We start from the raw sequence: 16,541 nt of genomic DNA, 5'->3' as shown, positions 1-16,541 counted from the left end.
TGCGTGAAACTGGGGCAGGTAAAGAAGAGTGGGAAGCAAGAGGGCGAAGGGGCTACAGGACGGGAAAGAGTGCATTCTCCTTGCCCCTGACTCAGGATGTTGTCCCCAGGGCCCCCAAGTCTCAGGTTCATATTCGCAGTACTTTGGTCCCCCTCCAGCCCTGCCTGCTCCCTCGGGAAGTCAGGCCCCCACCCTCACCCCTTTACCTGACTCTCTGAGATGGAAGCCTCGTAATAGTCCAGGATGTCTGTCACAGGAACAGAGCTGAGTTAGCTCTCCCCCCACCCCCCACCCCATCCCCCCCGCCTCCCTGGCTGCCCCTGCCATCACCTCTCCTCCACCTGCCTGGTAAGGACAGAGGAACTCCTCTAGCCAAGGCTGGTGGACTGGATGCTGACGGATGACCCCTGCCCGGGGCTCCTGCTTGTACCAAATGATCTCCAGGCTCCGAACCAGCCCCCAAGTTCAGTAATTGCCCTCACAGGCACAGGCCAGCCCTTTCCACCACCGCCCCCCAGAAAACTGGGGCGACTCACCCAGCAAGGCCTGGAAGAGGTCACTGTGCAGCACCGTGAGGAGAGGGGGTGCCCATCGCAATAGTGGGGGGGCCAGGAGCCAGAGGGCTGACCTGGGAGCTGGTGAAATGCAAGTGAGCGGGGATTGGGACAAGGACAAGATTGAGGGACCAACACACTCACCTCCTCTTCCCCAGCCTTTGCCCTCTCACCCCAGACTCTCTGGAAAGGTCCAGGGAGAAGGACCCCTGGGTCCCAGCCCCCCACCAGCCCCCAGGCCTCTCCTTCACAAGGACTCCTGTTTTTCACCTCTTGGTCCTGGTCCCTCAGACATCTCTCTCTTCTCTCACTTTAATCTCTCTAATCCACCGGATCAGAGCTGAGCTGTCTTCTCCCCACCCAGCCTGAGCTGTCAGGTAAAGTTGGCAGGCTTGAGCCGCCCACCATTCCATTCTTCCCAGGTCCCCAGGCACCACCGCCATCACCACCTTCCCCCTCACACGCTGGCCCCTCTCCCCAAAGCCAGGCATGACCGCAACATTTTCCTGAGGACCGGGGAAGAGGGCCACCCCCAAGGGGCTCTGCTCTCACAGCTCAAAAGGAGGGGAAGCTGTCACTCTCTCCTCCTGGGGCCTGTCCCCAGTGAGAATGGCAAAAAGAGGGGCATAAATTACCTGGGACTTCTTGACCCAGAGTAGACGTGTGTCTGTGTGTGTGTGTGTGTGTGTGTGTGTGTGTGTGTGTAAGAGAGGGTGCAGAGAGATGTTCAGGAAGGTTTCAGAGGCCCTAAGGGGGAGGCAGCAAACCTCGGGGTCCTTCCTACTGTGAAAATTTTGGTGTTTCCAGAGTTAGTGACAACTCTGTCGTCTCAGGATAATATGCCTGAGCCATTCACACCCACCTTGAGTCACCCACCCCACTATTTTTTTTAATTGAATTAAATTTATTTATTTTTTTATACAACAGGTTCTTACTAGTTATCTATTTTATACACATCAGTGTATACATGTCAATCCCAATCTCCCAATTCATCCCGCCACCAACATCCCCGCCCCCCACCCCTTTCCCCCCTTGGTGTCCATACGTTTGTTCTCTACATTTGTGTCTCTATTTCTGCGTTGCAAACGGTTCATCTGTACCATTTTTCTAGATTCCACATATATGTGTTAATTTACGATATTTGTTTTTCTCTTTCTGACTTACTTCACTCTGTAAAACAGTCTCTAGATCCATCCATGTCTCTACAAGTGACCCAATTTTGTTCCTTTTTATGGCTGAGTAATATTCCATTGTATATATGTACCATATCTTCTTTATCCATTTGTCTGTTGATGGGCATTTAGGTTGTTTCCATGACCTGGCTATTGTAAATAGTGCTGCAATGAACATGGGGGTGCATGTGTCTTTTTCAATTATGGTTTTCTCAGGGTATATGCCCAGTAGTGGGATTGCTGGGTTATAGGGTAGTTCTATTTTTAGATTTTTAAGGAAACTTCATACTGTTCTCCATAGTGGCTGTATCAATTTACATTCTCACCAATAGTGCAAGAGGGTTCCCTTTTCTCCACACCCTCTCCAGCATTTGTTGTTTGTAGATTTTCTGATGATGCCCATTCTAACCGCACCCCACTATTTCCCTCTGTTTTGTGTTGGTGGAGACGGATTTCACGAGGAACCCCAAAGAGTCCTCTTTCCATGCCTCTGCCTCTGGCATCTATCTTACGTTTATGTCTTCCCACCTCTCCCCTCTAATTCCACCTGGGAAGTCCTCCCTTCAGTCTACCCTCCATCCCTCTGGCTGCAGCCGCCTAAGTTCCTCAGTCTTCCGTCTCAGCCTATCTTATCACCCCTTCTGAGGGCTACACTCCAGTTCGGACAGGCGAGATGAAGGAGTTTGGGGGAGACAAGGGACGTTTGGAAATGACCCTAGGTCAACCAGAATGCAGGGGTTCGGTGGCGCTCCGGGACTACAGCCCCCAGCATGCGCTAGCGGCCGGAAACCCCGCCCACCGCCTCCCGGTGCATTGTGGAGGATGAAGCAAGGCTGGAGGACCAGACTTTGGCTAACCCGGCGAGAGCGCTAAGTCAACGCTCAGGGTAGCAGCGGTCGGAGCGGTTCGGTGATGCAGGCGGCGAGGATGGCGCCGAGCATGGGGCGGCAGCTGCTGAGGTTGGGGAGCGGGAGGTGTGTGTATGACAGGGGGTAAGGGGGCAGTGGGCTCGGACACCGGGCCAGGACTGAACCCCTACTCCCCACAGCTCGCGGTCCAGTGCGCTCCTTGGGCAGCCCCGGCCCGGCCTTGCCTGGCGACCCTATGCCAGTGGGGCCGCCCAGGTAAGTGACGGCCACCTTCGAGGGTATGAGAGCGGGAAGCCGCCTCGGCTCCCACCTCCCCGCCGCCGGCAGGGGTCTCCCTTTTGGTCCCAGTCACCTGCCGATCGCCCTGGCGCCGAAAGTAGGGGAAAGGGCAGACCAGGGTGCCCTGAAGATGAAACTAGGGGAAAGGTGGCGGATGCGCCCTCCCCTGGCACCCAGCTCTTCCCCTTTGCTTTCCTTGGTACTTTGGAATCCCCTTCCCCGGCCTCACTAACCATCCCTTTCCCCAGGCGGCTGTGGAGAAGTCCGAGTCTCTCTCTTCTGAGGCTTCGACCAGGGAAAACCGGGCGAAGCCGGTATGTGGCTCGAGCCCGGGAGGAGCTAAGCCAGGGACAGACCCACCCCACACTGCTCCCTGAAACTCCCTTCTCCCTGTGCAGGAATCTAAGTCCTTTGCTGTGGGGATGTTCAAAGGCCAGCTCACCACTGATCAGGTGTTCCCGTACCCCTCTGGTAAGGAAACGGATAGGCGGAGCTGGATAGGGATGGGGCGTCTTCCCCTGACCGCCTCGCCTGGCCTGACTTGCCCGTCCCTCTTGCCACTCCAACCCCTGCAGTGCTCAACGAGGACCAGACACAGTTTCTTAAAGAGCTGGTGGGGCCTGTGTCCCGATTCTTTGAGGTGAGCAATGCCAGCCTGAGGAATAGAGCTTGGTCCCTGATGGGGTGGGAAAGAGGATAAGGAGCTTAACAGGAGCCTGGATATGAGATCCTGTGCCTTCCCCAGGAGGTGAACGATCCTGCCAAGAATGACATGCTGGAGCAAGTGGAGGAGACCACTATGCAGGGTCTCAAGGAGCTGGGGGCCTTTGGTCTGCAAGTGCCCAGTGAACTGGGTGGTGTGGGTCTCTGCAACACCCAGGTGAGGGAGCTCCCTCGGTCACCTCCAGTGTCCCAGTCTACACCTCACTCCTGGAGCTAAGGTCTCTACCAAGAGCTGCCCTGGGGGCCTGTGGGATGTTGACTGTTACCACCAAACTACTTGCAGTTCCCAAGGGCCATGGACCTCACCCAAGGTCCCAAGTCCTAATGAATCGCTAAGGTGGGGACTGCCTGAGGGTAGTGTAGGGAACCAACCTCCCAGAGACCTGGAACAGACCTGCCAGTGTCCTTCTGCCGTGGCCCCACTTGCTCTGCCCACTCGCTCTGCAGGGATGCCCAGGTCGGGCTCTGCCCTGCTGCCCACGCTTTCCTGCTAAGGGCAGGTCCCCACGTAGCCAGTTACAGCCCCAGATGCCTGTTTCCCCTCCAGTATGCCCGCTTGGTGGAGATCGTGGGCATGCATGACCTCGGCCTGGCCATCGTCCTGGGGGCCCATCAGAGCATCGGTTTCAAAGGCATCCTGCTCTTCGGCACAAAGGCCCAGAAAGAAAAATACCTCCCCAAACTGGCATCTGGTGAGGCAGCCCTAGGAGACCCAGAGATCGGGAGTGTCCTGGGCCTGGCACAAATTAGGCTGCGTGGTACTTAGATCACCACACAGCTGGGTGTGTTGGCTGGGGGAGATTCTGGGTAGACATCACAGTGTGCTGGTGGGGAAATACGAAGACACTGAATATCGCCAGAAGGGTTAAGGGGGAATACCTGTGTGGGTGGGTGGGCACTAAAGGGCCTTTCCTGCCCATCAGAACCCAGTGTAAAGGAGCTCTCTCTCCAACAGGGGAGACTATTGCCGCTTTCTGTCTAACTGAGCCCTCAAGTGGATCAGATGCAGCCTCTATCCGAACCTCAGCTGTGCCTAGCCCCTGTGGAAGATACTATACCCTCAGTGGAAGCAAGATTTGGATCAGGCACTCTTCTCCCACTTTTCCCTCCTCTCCACCTCTGCCCACGTCCAGGCCCCACTGCTCCATCCTGACTGCCTCTCACTTTTCCACAGTAATGGAGGCCTAGCGGATATCTTCACGGTCTTTGCCAAGACACCAGTTAAAGACACAGCCACGGGGGCCATGAAGGAGAAGATCACAGCTTTTGTGGTGGAGAGGAGCTTTGGAGGTGTCACCAAGTGAGTGGGCTGGGGAGAAAGAGGTAGAGCCAGGGAGAGGGCAGTACTGAGTTCCAGGGCAGATGGCTGTCACAGGTCACTCTGGGGATGGGTGCAAAAGCCAGAGCATTTGGACGGCATGTTCCTTTTAGGCCTAGTATGCATGCAACTGACCTAAAGTTTGGCTTCAGCGACCACTGAGCCCATCACACGACAGCGGGATAGAGCCAGGCCTCCTCAGCCCTCTGGGCATGCCAGGGACTGCTGCCTGCGCCTCCTACAGGCTGGCTCATAATGAATGAATGGCTCACCCACACACACCCAGTGGCAACTTCTCCACCCTGTCTGTCACAGCGGGCCCCCTGAGAAGAAGATGGGCATCAAGGCCTCAAACACGGCAGAGGTGCACTTTGACGGAGTACAGGTGCCATCAGAGAACGTACTGGGTGAGGTGGGGGGCGGCTTCAAGGTCGCCATGCACATTCTCAACAACGGAAGGTTTGGCATGGCCGCGGCCATGGCAGGCACCATGAAGGGCATCATTGCTAAGGCGGTGAGTACCCTCCCTGCCTGAGTCCCTAGCTAGCTTGAATCTAAGCCTAAGTCACACTGTCTCCCTTTCCATGTGTCCCTGGTCTCTTGCAAGCCCTCCCTCCACCAGAGGCCCCTCCCCTGCCAACAGCTCCAGACTTGATAGCTTAGGTCTCCACCCAGCCTGGACTGAACTCTTGGCCGTGGCCAAAGCCCACCCATCCCAGCGCAGCCCAGCCCCTCTCCCGGAAAAGAGGAGACTAGAGAACCACAGCGGGACACACGTGCCCTCTTCCAGGTGGATCATGCTGCTAATCGTACCCAGTTTGGGGAAAAAATTCACAACTTTGGGATGATCCAGGAGAAGCTGGCCCGGATGGCTATGCTGCAATATGTGACTGAGGTGAGGGCCACCCCCCTCCCCGGAGCCCTGAGGCCTTCTTCCCGGTTGGGTCAGACTACAACCCCCAGCAGCACCTGGGGCAGTGGGTCTCCAGCTTTACACCAATGCCCTAGGGGATGCGGGGAGGCATAGTCAGCTCAGCTTCCGCAGGACGGAGAGAGGCATGCTGTTCTGCCGAGGTGCTTCCAGAGGTCCCTGAAATTTGGTCTACCCCACCCCACCCTTACTCCTTCTTCACCCCTTTCAAGAAGTCAAATGCCTGCAAGCCCCTGACGAACTGACCAGGGAACCAAATATTTGGACATGCCTGACACGGCATTGGAAGGTGAAGGCGAGGGCCACAGGGCGCCAGGGCAGACCCAGTCTTGTAGATGTGGGTGATCAGGTCGAGTCTGATGCAGCCCTTTTCCATTTCCCTTCCCGTGTCCCAACCTCAGTCCATGGCGTACATGGTGAGCGCCAACATGGACCAGGGATCCACAGACTTCCAGATAGAGGCTGCCATCAGCAAGATCTTTGGCTCGGTGAGGTCCCAGGCCTGGGGGGAGGGAGAGCCCGGTTTGGGAGCTTGGCTCCAAACCCAATTTTGGGTGTTTTCTTTGTCCCTAGGAGGCAGCCTGGAAGGTGACAGATGAGTGCATCCAAATCATGGGGGGCATGGGCTTCATGAAGGTACAGAACACTTCTCTGCCGAGGCCGGCTGCAGCGGGCCAGGAGGAGGAGGCGGCACGTCCAGCATGGGTGTATGATCTGTCTTCCCCTGTGGCAGGAGCCTGGGGTAGAGCGTGTGCTCCGAGATCTTCGCATCTTCCGGATCTTTGAAGGGACGAATGACATTCTCCGGCTGTTCGTGGCTCTGCAGGGCTGTATGGTAAGAGGGAGGAGAAATGGGGGGAGGAGCTGGGCAGGACAGCGGAGTCCTGACTATTGGACCCTCCTCCCCCCACAGGACAAAGGAAAGGAACTCTCGGGGCTTGGCAACGCTCTAAAGAATCCTTTTGGGAATGCTGGCCTCCTGCTGGGAGAGGCAAGCAAACAGCTGAGGCGGTAAGCTTAGGGGCCAGGGCAGGGCGGGGCGGGGTAGGGCAGGGTGTGGCAACTAACCAGTCACCCTTCCCCTTTCTCTAAGGCGGGCAGGGCTGGGCAGTGGCCTGAGTCTCAGCGGCACCATCCACCAGGAACTGAGTCGGAGCGGTGAGCTGGTGAGTAAGTGGTCAAGGTGGGGGGACAGTCTGCGTCGAAGACTGACAGGGCTGGGCCCCACTCTGAGCCCCGGGCACCTTCCCCATCTCTTTAGGCAGTGCAGGCTCTGGAGCAGTTTGCTGCAGTGGTGGAGACCAAGCTGATAAAACACAAGAAGGAGATTGTCAGTGAGTGAGCTCTACCCCATTCCCGCCCCCCACTTTCCTTTCCCTCCGACTAACCACCCCCCAACCGCATCCCATCTACCTGACAGACGAACAGTTTCTGCTGCAGCGTCTGGCAGACAGTGCCATTGACCTCTATGCCATGGTGGTGGTTCTGTCCAGGTGAGGAGGCAGTGGGGGAGGCCTGAGCTGCAATGGGGGCACTGGGGGTCCTGGGCCTGGCTCACAGCCCAGATTGGTTTCCTCCTACTTCCCCCCAGGGCCTCAAGGGCCCTGAGTGAGGGCCACCCCACAGCCCAGCATGAGAAAATGCTCTGTGACAGTTGGTGTACTGAGGTGAGATCCAGGGCTACCAAGTACGGGGGGCGGCAGGGGGGCCCTCGAGGCACAGGCCTGACCCCTCCTTCCCCCTCCCCAGGCTGCAGCCCGGATCCGGGAGAACATGGCTGCTCTGCAGTCTGACCCCCAGCAGCAGGAACTCTTCCGTAACTTCAAAAGCATCTCCAAGGCCTTGGTGGAGCGGGGGGGCGTGGTCACCAGCAACCCCCTTGGCTTCTGAATACTCCCAGCTAGGGCCTGGCCCAGAATATGCCTTCTCCCAAGCCCAAGCCCAGGCCCCTTCTGTGCTGATCCTGGTTCTGCCTTCAAGGGGGCCTCGGCCCAGGACGGTGCCTACTCTCAGAGGGAGTGCTTACCGCCTCACAAATAAAGTCTCTAACAAGTCATGCTCTGCTGCCGTACCTCTGTCCTTTCCCTTGCTGCCTGCCTCCCTCCCAAAGAAAGGAGCCAGAGGCACGGGGAGTTTGCCCCTATTGCTTTATTTGGTGTTTTATACAAGTGACTAAAATAAATAGAGTAACAAAAGCAGCTACACAGCCCCCAAATACCCCAGCTTTCTTTGACTGCTGTCTAGGGGAACCAACCCCCTTCCACTTGCCAGGGTACCACCGACTGACCACCCTCCCACCCTGTGCAGGACAGAGCTGACTGGGCAAATGGAGTAGGAGATCACATTTTGGGGTTAGAAGAAGGGGCCCAGGAGACAGGGATTCTTCATACAAAAGAGAAAACGTCTAGTAAAAAAATAGTCCCAAAAATGTAAAAAAAGTCTATTTTAACCCCCCCAAAAGGCTTATAAAAAACAATAAAGCTAAAAATAACCAAAGGTCCCTTGTTGACCCCTGAGGGAAGGGGGAGGAACCAGGCACTGCTGGAAAGAGTCACAGTGGCAACAACCTCACAGCAGGCAGCAGCCCACAGGACAGACTGAGTCCAGGCACCAGAGGAGTAATGAGCACGTGACTGACAAGACACCCAATCACAGGACAGGAGCACCAAGCACTGACAGGCCAAGGTTGGAGATCCAACATGGCCCCACCACGCGCTCTACATAACATCCACAAAGAACTCACTGGGGTTGCCCATGGCCATGTGGAAGCTTTGGCGGCTGGCCGTCAGCTCTGGGGGCACGGAGCCCAGGTCTCTGACTGGAGGGGCCCCTGGAGGCTGCACTGCTGGAGGGACAGGGGGCGGGGGAGGGGGCATCATGACCACCATCATGGGGTTATACGGGAGGGCCATGCCAGGAGGCGGGCCATAGGGATGGAGCCCTGGGTGGGCTCGGAGATTGGGAGCACCTCCTGATGAGCCCCTGGATGGGGGAGGGCCCCCATCACCAGTCCCACCAGGTTCCCCGCCCCGCCGAAGGCTGCCGCCCCGGCTGGAAGGCTCAGACTCACTGCCGCTGCCAGACTTGGACTCAGGGGCCCGCTCCTCAGGCCTCCCTGTGCGCCCCACCCCCCCATCGCTTCGTGTCGACCCACTGCTCCGGCTCCCTGTGGGGGGAGAGGGGATGGGAGCAACTGAGCCCCAGCCCAGGGTCTCTTGGCCTCCCCAGTCCCCACTCCAGCCTCTGCTCCCTGGCTTCACCTTGGTGCCCACGTCCAGGCCCCAGCTGTACGGGGATCTGGCGGTGACTTACCCTCACTGTGCTGGCTGCTGGCACTGCCTCCGCCGTAGGTGTAGGACGAGAGCTCATGGTAGGGTGGGGGCTGGGGACTGTATGGGTGCGGGGCTGGGTACTGGTAGGAGAAGGTGGGCAGCAGGGGCCAGGGCGTGGCCCCGGGCAAGGGAGCCAAGGTGTCCTGGTCCGAAGCGCCACTGGAGCCATCGTTGTCATTCAGAGACAGGTTGACTAGGTCTGGAAACCAAGAGAAAGACCCAGGATCACTGCTTTAAGAAGCCAGCACCCCAAGACATCGAATGAAGAGGAACTGGGAACCGTTTCCCCACAACCATCCATGATGGGGGTTAAAACGAAGGCCTCGGACAGGAAATGTCCCACCGGCCACAGCCATCAGGGCAGGAACTCGGCCAGGGCCACCACTAGTCCCACGTGCTTCTATGTGACTCAGGAAAAGCCGCCCTCCCCACCAGCAGACACAACCCTGCACGTGACGCACAGCTCGTCCGGCAGAACACCGGGGGACGTCAGCCCCCACGCGTGTCACCAGCCAGTGCAAGGCCCAGCGCAGGACGCACGCTGCTCAGCGTCCACGGTGGCCCTTAGGCCTGGGGTTGGAGAGGCAGGACGAGGCGGCCAGATCCACTCTCCCTGGGCTGGGACAGGGGCACTCACAACTCTCACAGCCGCCACTGAGGTCTCCAAAGACATAATAGCACTGCTCAGAGAAGGTGATCTTGTTCACAGTGTGCCGGATGAGGCCCGCCTTGAGCAGCCCGCTGGCATACTTTCGGGCCTCCCGCCGCTCAGGAAAGCCCTCCACGTGATGGTAGAGCCAGTCAACCACGTCCGAGCCTGGATCGCCCAGGGCAAAGAAAGGCCTCAGGTTCTCCTCCCCAGCTCCTGCCTCACCCCTGCCTGGACCACTCCCAGCTGTGGCCTCCTCCTCCCCACGCCACCTGCCCAGAGCCCAGCCGTACCCAGAAAGGCGTTAGGGATGGTGATCTTGAGCCACATGCGGTCCCGAACTTCCAGTCCAGACTCTGGAGCTGCCATGGCCTTGGTCACAGATGCCATGTCTGTATGGATGGAGAGGCCCCGGCCCTCACAGCCTGACAAAGGAGAAACAGAGGAGCGGTGGATTCACACCACACTGGGTAGTCTTCCAGGGATGCTGGATGAGGTGGGCCTGGGGGCTCACCATCCGGAAGAGAGGACCCAGATGTGATGGTGCTCATGGACGAAGAACCTGGATAGGCTGGGAAGGTGCCAGTCAGCGCAGCAGAGTGTGAGACCCAGGCAGCAGGGTCAATCGGCTGGATGGGCTCATCTGGGAGAGCGAAGGCCACCAAGATGGTCACTTCCCAGTCCCAGAGAGCCAGCCCTGTCCCTCCCCGAATCAGACTCCTGTCCCAGCCCCACCTTGACCCTCACCCACCCACTCCCTGCAGCCTGGAGGCCAAGGGTATCCACACCCGCCCTGTCCTCCCAGCTACAGGTCCCTGAGCATCACTCACTTCGGGGGAGAGTGAAATAGGCCTGGGGAGAGGGATCCCAGCACTTGGCTACAGTCAGCACGATGGGGCTGTGAGGAAGAGGAGGCCAGTCAGGCTGGGGTGAGGGGAGAGGCCTGAGGAGTGGGGAAGCCTGGAATGAGAATAGGTGAGGGACAAAAAAAGGAAAAGAAAAAAGGAGCACAGACATGGCTGGGCCAGAGAAGGTAATGGTGGAAGGCTCCACAATGCGGGTGACTCACCAACACGGGTAACTCTTAAAAACACACTGCTGAGTAATTCAAGTGAGTACACGCTGCATGGTCCCATTCAGAGCAAGTCCGAAAACAGGTAAAACTAAACTGTGTTGTTCAAAAACACGTGTATGGCCGGTGAAACAACGACCAAGCAAACCATCGTGGCGATGACCAAAGCATCAGGAGAGTGGTTACCTCTGAGGGAGTGAGGAGGGAGGGAGTGGGAAGGGACACTGTGAGGGGCTCTCCCCGGGTCAGAAAGCTTCTAGGTCATGATCTAGGTGGTGGCGACGCAAACACCCACTCACTCCAGACTCACTTGTTACGCGTTCTTGCTCTATGTATTTTTTTTGGGCAGCGCCGTGCGGTATGTGGGATCTTAGTTCCCTGACCAAGGACCGAACCCTCGCTCCCTGCAGTGGAAGCGCGGAGTCCCAACCACTGGACCGCCAGGGAAGTCCCATATTACGTACTTTCTGATGAGCGTTATGTTTTACCACTTTTTAAAATAATAAAACGAAAGGTGAAAAGGCAACGAAAGAGAACCAAGGACCTGGGACCAGCTCGAAGGCTCACCCCGGCTTGTGCACGATGTCCCTCAGCACCCGCACCGCATCATCGTTGCTCATGTTCTCAAAGTTCATGTCGTTCACCTGGCAGGAGGGGCGGTGGGTCAAAGGTGGGGGAGAGGGGCTGAGGGCCCCGGCCTGGGTCAGCGGGTGGCCCCGCCCCAGCTCACCTGCAAAAGCATGTCCCCGGGCTCAATGCGCCCATCAGCCGCCACAGCCCCACCCTTCATGATGGAGCCGATGTAGATGCCTCCATCTCCCCGCTCGTTGCTCTGACCCACGATGGAGATGCCCAGGAAGTTGTACTTCTCTGTGGAGGGAGGCCATGTGACGAGAGGAAGGCCCAGCCTCATGCCTCCCAGGGACCCTGGAGACCAGGTCCTCCCAGCCCCCAGGGCCCGGGCGCCCTCCATACCCATGTTGAGCGTGACTGTGATGATGTTGAGAGACATGGTGGAATCGGTGACGCTGCTGAAGGATGAGGCCTGTGGTGGGTAAAGGGGAAGGAGCCGGACTGCCTCCAACAAGCCGGGACAAGCCCCAGCATTCTCCCTGTCTGGGCCTTGTACCCCCGAAACCAAGGCCCGCGCCCCCAGCTCCCCCGAGGTCCAGCTGCCCCACAAGAAGCCCCTCACCCTCTCCAGGCGGGGTGGCCGCTGTTTCCTCCGCCGCCGGTGGCGCTTGAGGAGGCGGGAGGCGCTGCTCTGCTCCGTGGAGCTGCTGAACCTGCCGGGAGGTCGGGCGGGGAGCTGGCCGGGCGGTGGTCGCGGGGCCAAAGGAGAGGACGGGGTGGCGGTGGGGGGGCACCCCGGGGAGGCCTACGGAGCCCCACCTGCTCATGGTGTCCTCCTCGTCCGAGTCCCCCAGGCTGGTGCTCTCCAGCTCACTGGTCATGAGGGTGGAGGAGCTCTCGTACCCTGCCAGGTGGCGCTCCAGCCTCGAGGGGCCGCTGGGCCGGTGGCCCCCCGCTGAGGGAGAACAGGACCCTCAGGAACCAGGACTCGGGCTCCTCACCCTTGTCAGGGCTTTGGGTCGGAGCTGACCCCTCCCCAACTCCCAGTCTAGCCGGCCTCCAGGCCTGGCCCCCCTCACCGCCGCGCTCACTGCTGTCTCGCCTGCGAGGTCGCTCCCGCCTCAGAGACACCACTGACTCTGTTTCTGTCTCGGGCTCCAGATTTTCCCGGCTGCTAGACACGTTAGGGCTAGATGGGCAGAGAGGGTTTCCCACCTGCGTCAGTGGGACAAGGCTCCTAATCGTCGGCTTCCCCTCCCAAGGGGCTTGGATTCCCTCCTCACCTCCCTCCCCTGGACTCAAGAATCCCAAGGACTCACTGGAAGGATGGAGGCCTGGAGTCTCCAATGCCACTGGTCCTCTCTGGTGGCAGAGGGGGTACAGGTGGCGGTGGAGGCACCGGGTCTGTCCGAGGCTCGTGGGCTGGGGGGGCCATCTCAGGTTGGGGGTTATCTGATGACACTAACTAGAAGAATGCAAGTGATTTGAAAAGAACAACAACAAAAAACGGCTCAGTGAGGAATATGAGAGGCACATGAGATGAGAGTAAGAGGAAAGACTAGAAAAGGGGACGGCGCCTGAGAGAGCCCGCAGAAAAGCACAAAAAAAGCGGCAGCAAGCATTAGAGGCTCCAGAAGGAGAAGGCTGAGGAGCTCCAGCTGGCTGGCTCTCCAAAAGGTAAGGACGATGGGAGTTCCCTGGCAGTACAGCGGTTAGGACTCGGCGCTCTCACCGGCAGGCCCAGGTTCAATCCGTCGGGAAGGCCACACAGGGCATGGCCAAAAACAAAGAAACAAACAGGTAAGGAGGCAAAGAGCCAGAGCTTCCGGCAACTGCGAGGGGGCGGGCACAGGCTGAGGCTTGGAGGAGTTTGGCAATGCCAGAGGGACTCTCCGGCAGGGCCCCTTACCCAGGATACCACCCTTCCGTTGAAGCAGGGAAGGCGAGCATTGTCATCTGAAATCTCTTCCTTCACCACCCTGCCGAGAGACAAGGTAAAGGTCAGTGAGACTGGACTGGCTTCCCCCATTCCCACCCGCATTCGAAGTTTCTCCCAATCTTCATCCAGCTCAAGGATGTGGCTTTTCTCCAACGTTGTCCGAGTCCCCTTCTCTGACGCTGTAACACTTACACCTAAGAAATCACCAAACTCAATTCCCTTTTCTTATTTCTCCTTCTCTCCCCAGCTCATCCTCAGGGGCTCAGCGCTGTTCCAGAGATTTCCTAGAGTCTGATTCAAACCTCTCAGTCCAATTTCAAAGGCTTCCCGTAAGGTTGCCCCAGCTGCCCCAAATATCTAACCTTAGGAGCTTGCAGGCAGCCTCCCTCCAACTTTCACCGTATTCCTCACACAACTTCCCCCAAAGGCTTTGGTCCTCATCTACATCTCTACTTTTATGCTTTCCTTAGTTTTCTCTAACTCACTTTCAGAGAGATGTCCAAATGTCTGTCTTCCCCTAGATAAAAATACCCATTAGACCAAAGAATAGTACTTCCTCACTAGACTGAGCTCCCAAGCAGAGGTGAAGCCCAGATCCCCATTCTCCTGTGCCTCACCTGGCACAAACTCTGCACTAAGCAATCTGCTCCTCCTGACAGACCCTAAAGCCCAGTCCTGGGGGTCACCTCTCCCATCGGTTCCTTCAACGGACCTTCTTTTCAATCACCAAGTGAAATCATCAATGCCTGTTTTGTTCAACACCATGTCCCCGGCCACAGACCAAAGTACCTGACACTTCGTAAGCATTAACAAATACCTGCTGGCTAAACTAATAAACGTATAAACTATGACACACTCTGCCCTGAACAGACTCTCACACACACTCACCCCCAAATTGGGATATCTGGTCGGATTAACCCTTTAGCCTAATATGGTTCTAACAATGTGGATATATGTCAACTCAATCCCACCTATTATCAATGTGACAACACAACCCAGTCACTACCAATCTGTCTCAGCATAACGTTGTATTCTTCACAACATAATCCAGTCTCAGCATAGTCCAGCCTTCCAAGTGATTCTATCCTGTATTATCATAACCTAGTTTAAGAATTAGACTCAATGCTAATAAGGGCAATGACCACACACCAAGAACGTACCATGCACCTGTACTAAGCATTTTACTCTGGTTAACTCCATTTCACAGATGAAATCAAGGCACAAAAGTTGAATAAACTACCCCAGATTATAGTGCTGACAAATAGAACATTGAAATCCAAGGTAACCCCCAAGACAGTACCACCTTCCCAACGTCCAACAGTGTTTCTAGGTAGAGCCCAGTCTGTTCAGCTTTCCTATAACCCAGGCTATCCCAGCCTGATCCAGCCTCCCTTCAAGAGCTGAGACTGAGGACCAAGAGAGCACAGTCCCAAAGGCTATAAACACAAAAGGGCCTACTCTGCATTATTTAAAGTCCCGGTCTTGCCCAGACTGTCCCAAATTACCCCAGGGTAGCCCAATCTATTCTACCACGTGCAGCTGTCTACACCAATATAGACTAGAATATCCCAATACAGCTGACTGTACCAGCTGTATTGGTACAGACCCCGTCAGCCCCGTCTGCCCTTGTATTGAGTGTCCCAATAAAAACTAGGCCCCCAGAGAAACTAAGATCAATCAATAGAACCCGCTGGAGACCAGAATGGCATCCCAACAGAACACTCTGCGTTAGTACGGACTAGACTGTCCCCAAACTATCCTGTCTGCCTTAGTATAGGACAGAACATCCCAAGCCTGCCCAGTATAGCCCAATCTACATCAGCAGAGTCCACAATATCCCTACATAGCCTGTGTGCTACAGGACTACTCACAATGTAGTTACCAGCGGAGAGATCAATCTACCTCAGCACAGACCAGAACACCCAAAAATAAACCAGTGTGCCCCACTCTATTCCAGTATAGCCTAATCTTCTATAATCTGGTTTAGTATATCCCAGTCTGTCCTCCTACAGTTCCGCACGCCTCAATCTGTCTAAGCATAACCTTGTCCGTCCTGGGATAGCCAATCTACACGAGCATAGTAAAGATGTGCTCCACTATAGCCCAGAAAATCCCAGCATGTCCCAAAGCAGACCAGTGACCCTCAAAATTACCCAACCCACAAAAGCACAGCCCCCGTCGTTCCTAGTCTAGGCCTCGCGCTCACCCGAAATCCTGATCCATAGACTTGAAAAAGTACTTAGCGCCCGCGGGCCGCTGCAAGACGCTCTTGAAATCGCCGAGGGTGATGCGCTCGGCGGGGACGGGGATCTTCACCAGGTAGGGAGTCTCTTCTTCATCCAGGTGGTAAATCACCTTCGTCTCCCCGACACCACCGCCCCCAGCGCCGCTGCCCGCCATGGTCTCGCCCGCGCGCTCCCGGGCTCCGCCGCCCACCCAGCGGGGCTGATCGCCCCCGCCGCGCCTGCGCACTCCCACGAACCGACGCGCGAGCAACGCGACCGACCCAGCGTAAGAAAGGTGCAAAAGGGAAAAAGACAAGGCTCAGCGGGGTGACGGCGTGCGGGGGGGGCGGTGGGGACGGGCCGTGGGGCGCGACCCAAAGCCGCGGGCTCCGGCGCCGCAGCCGCCGCAGACGTCGCGAGGGCTCGCCAGCGCCCCGCCCACCTCTCCCCATGTCACGTGACTAGAACTAGCCCACCCCCGCTCTGCCCGTAACGCCCCACCACGTGACCCTCACTGGTCACGTGACTCTCGGCTCCGCCTAGCGCCCTCGTCACATTATTGCCACTTTCAGCAACGGTCTCCCAACCCTCTACGGCTCCGCCCCCAAGTGTGTCCCCACCCGCCTCCTCCAACTACCCCGGCTCGGCTGGCCTCTGCCCTCAGGGGGCACCCCGCTTTACCCCCTGAGGGAGAGAGCTTCAAGCAACTATATGATCCGCTGGAGCGTGCAAGTGGGAGGTGAGGGTGGGAATTGGGGGGGAGGTCCTTGACTGGGGGGTGAGGTGGGGCAAAGCCAATCGAGGTCCTAGGGTTGGTGGAAAAGGCGCAGCGCCAGGCCATTTTCAGCTTGGACTTTTAAGAGAGGTGAGTTTCAGCCCCACCTCCAGCCAGCTTTTCCAAAGCC

The 16,541-nt window shown here is 57.3% G+C and overlaps 2 protein-coding genes across 10 annotated transcripts; one reads left to right on the top strand and one right to left on the bottom strand.

Moving 5' to 3' along the window:
• Nucleotides 1-2,526: 2,526 nt before the first annotated feature.
• ACADVL (acyl-CoA dehydrogenase very long chain) lies at nt 2,527-7,902 on the top strand. Of its 2 annotated transcripts, none has more exons than XM_067717271.1 (20): nt 2,527-2,685; nt 2,775-2,850; nt 3,123-3,188; nt 3,273-3,345; nt 3,450-3,514; nt 3,620-3,754; nt 4,145-4,289; nt 4,553-4,682; nt 4,772-4,897; nt 5,231-5,429; nt 5,706-5,810; nt 6,248-6,334; nt 6,420-6,482; nt 6,580-6,681; nt 6,760-6,857; nt 6,940-7,012; nt 7,108-7,180; nt 7,267-7,339; nt 7,438-7,513; nt 7,596-7,902. In XM_067717271.1, the coding sequence occupies exons 1-20, from the start codon at nt 2,639-2,641 to the stop codon at nt 7,734-7,736; spliced, it is 1,953 nt and encodes a 650-aa protein (XP_067573372.1). In that variant the 5' UTR covers nt 2,527-2,638; the 3' UTR covers nt 7,737-7,902. The 2 variants fall into 2 exon arrangements, with proteins under 2 accessions (XP_067573372.1, XP_067573370.1); XM_067717269.1 differs by having other exon boundaries at nt 2,541-2,700.
• A 74-nt stretch (nt 7,903-7,976) lies between these two features.
• DVL2 (dishevelled segment polarity protein 2) lies at nt 7,977-16,070 on the bottom strand. Of its 8 annotated transcripts, none has more exons than XM_067717261.1 (15): nt 15,618-16,070; nt 13,382-13,451; nt 12,792-12,937; nt 12,552-12,661; nt 12,292-12,427; nt 12,095-12,208; nt 11,875-11,930; nt 11,630-11,769; nt 11,467-11,543; nt 10,658-10,770; nt 10,342-10,470; nt 10,121-10,252; nt 9,816-9,995; nt 9,159-9,377; nt 7,977-8,691 (listed from the first exon to the last, which is right to left on the bottom strand). In XM_067717261.1, the coding sequence occupies exons 1-15, from the start codon at nt 15,809-15,811 to the stop codon at nt 8,564-8,566; spliced, it is 1,944 nt and encodes a 647-aa protein (XP_067573362.1). In that variant the 5' UTR covers nt 15,812-16,070; the 3' UTR covers nt 7,977-8,563. The 8 variants fall into 8 exon arrangements, with proteins under 8 accessions (XP_067573362.1, XP_067573355.1, XP_067573358.1 ...); XM_067717254.1 differs by having other exon boundaries at nt 7,977-9,012; nt 15,618-16,068; XM_067717257.1 differs by having other exon boundaries at nt 7,977-9,012; nt 12,564-12,661; nt 15,618-16,068.
• Nucleotides 16,071-16,541: the final 471 nt, after the last annotated feature.

The sequence above is a fragment of the Pseudorca crassidens genome, chromosome 19, assembly GCF_039906515.1.
Source record: "Pseudorca crassidens isolate mPseCra1 chromosome 19, mPseCra1.hap1, whole genome shotgun sequence".
Taxonomy (NCBI): domain Eukaryota; kingdom Metazoa; phylum Chordata; class Mammalia; order Artiodactyla; family Delphinidae; genus Pseudorca; species Pseudorca crassidens.
The sequence above is the reverse complement of the archived record's forward strand: the minus strand, read 5'-3'. Positions and strand labels throughout refer to the sequence as shown.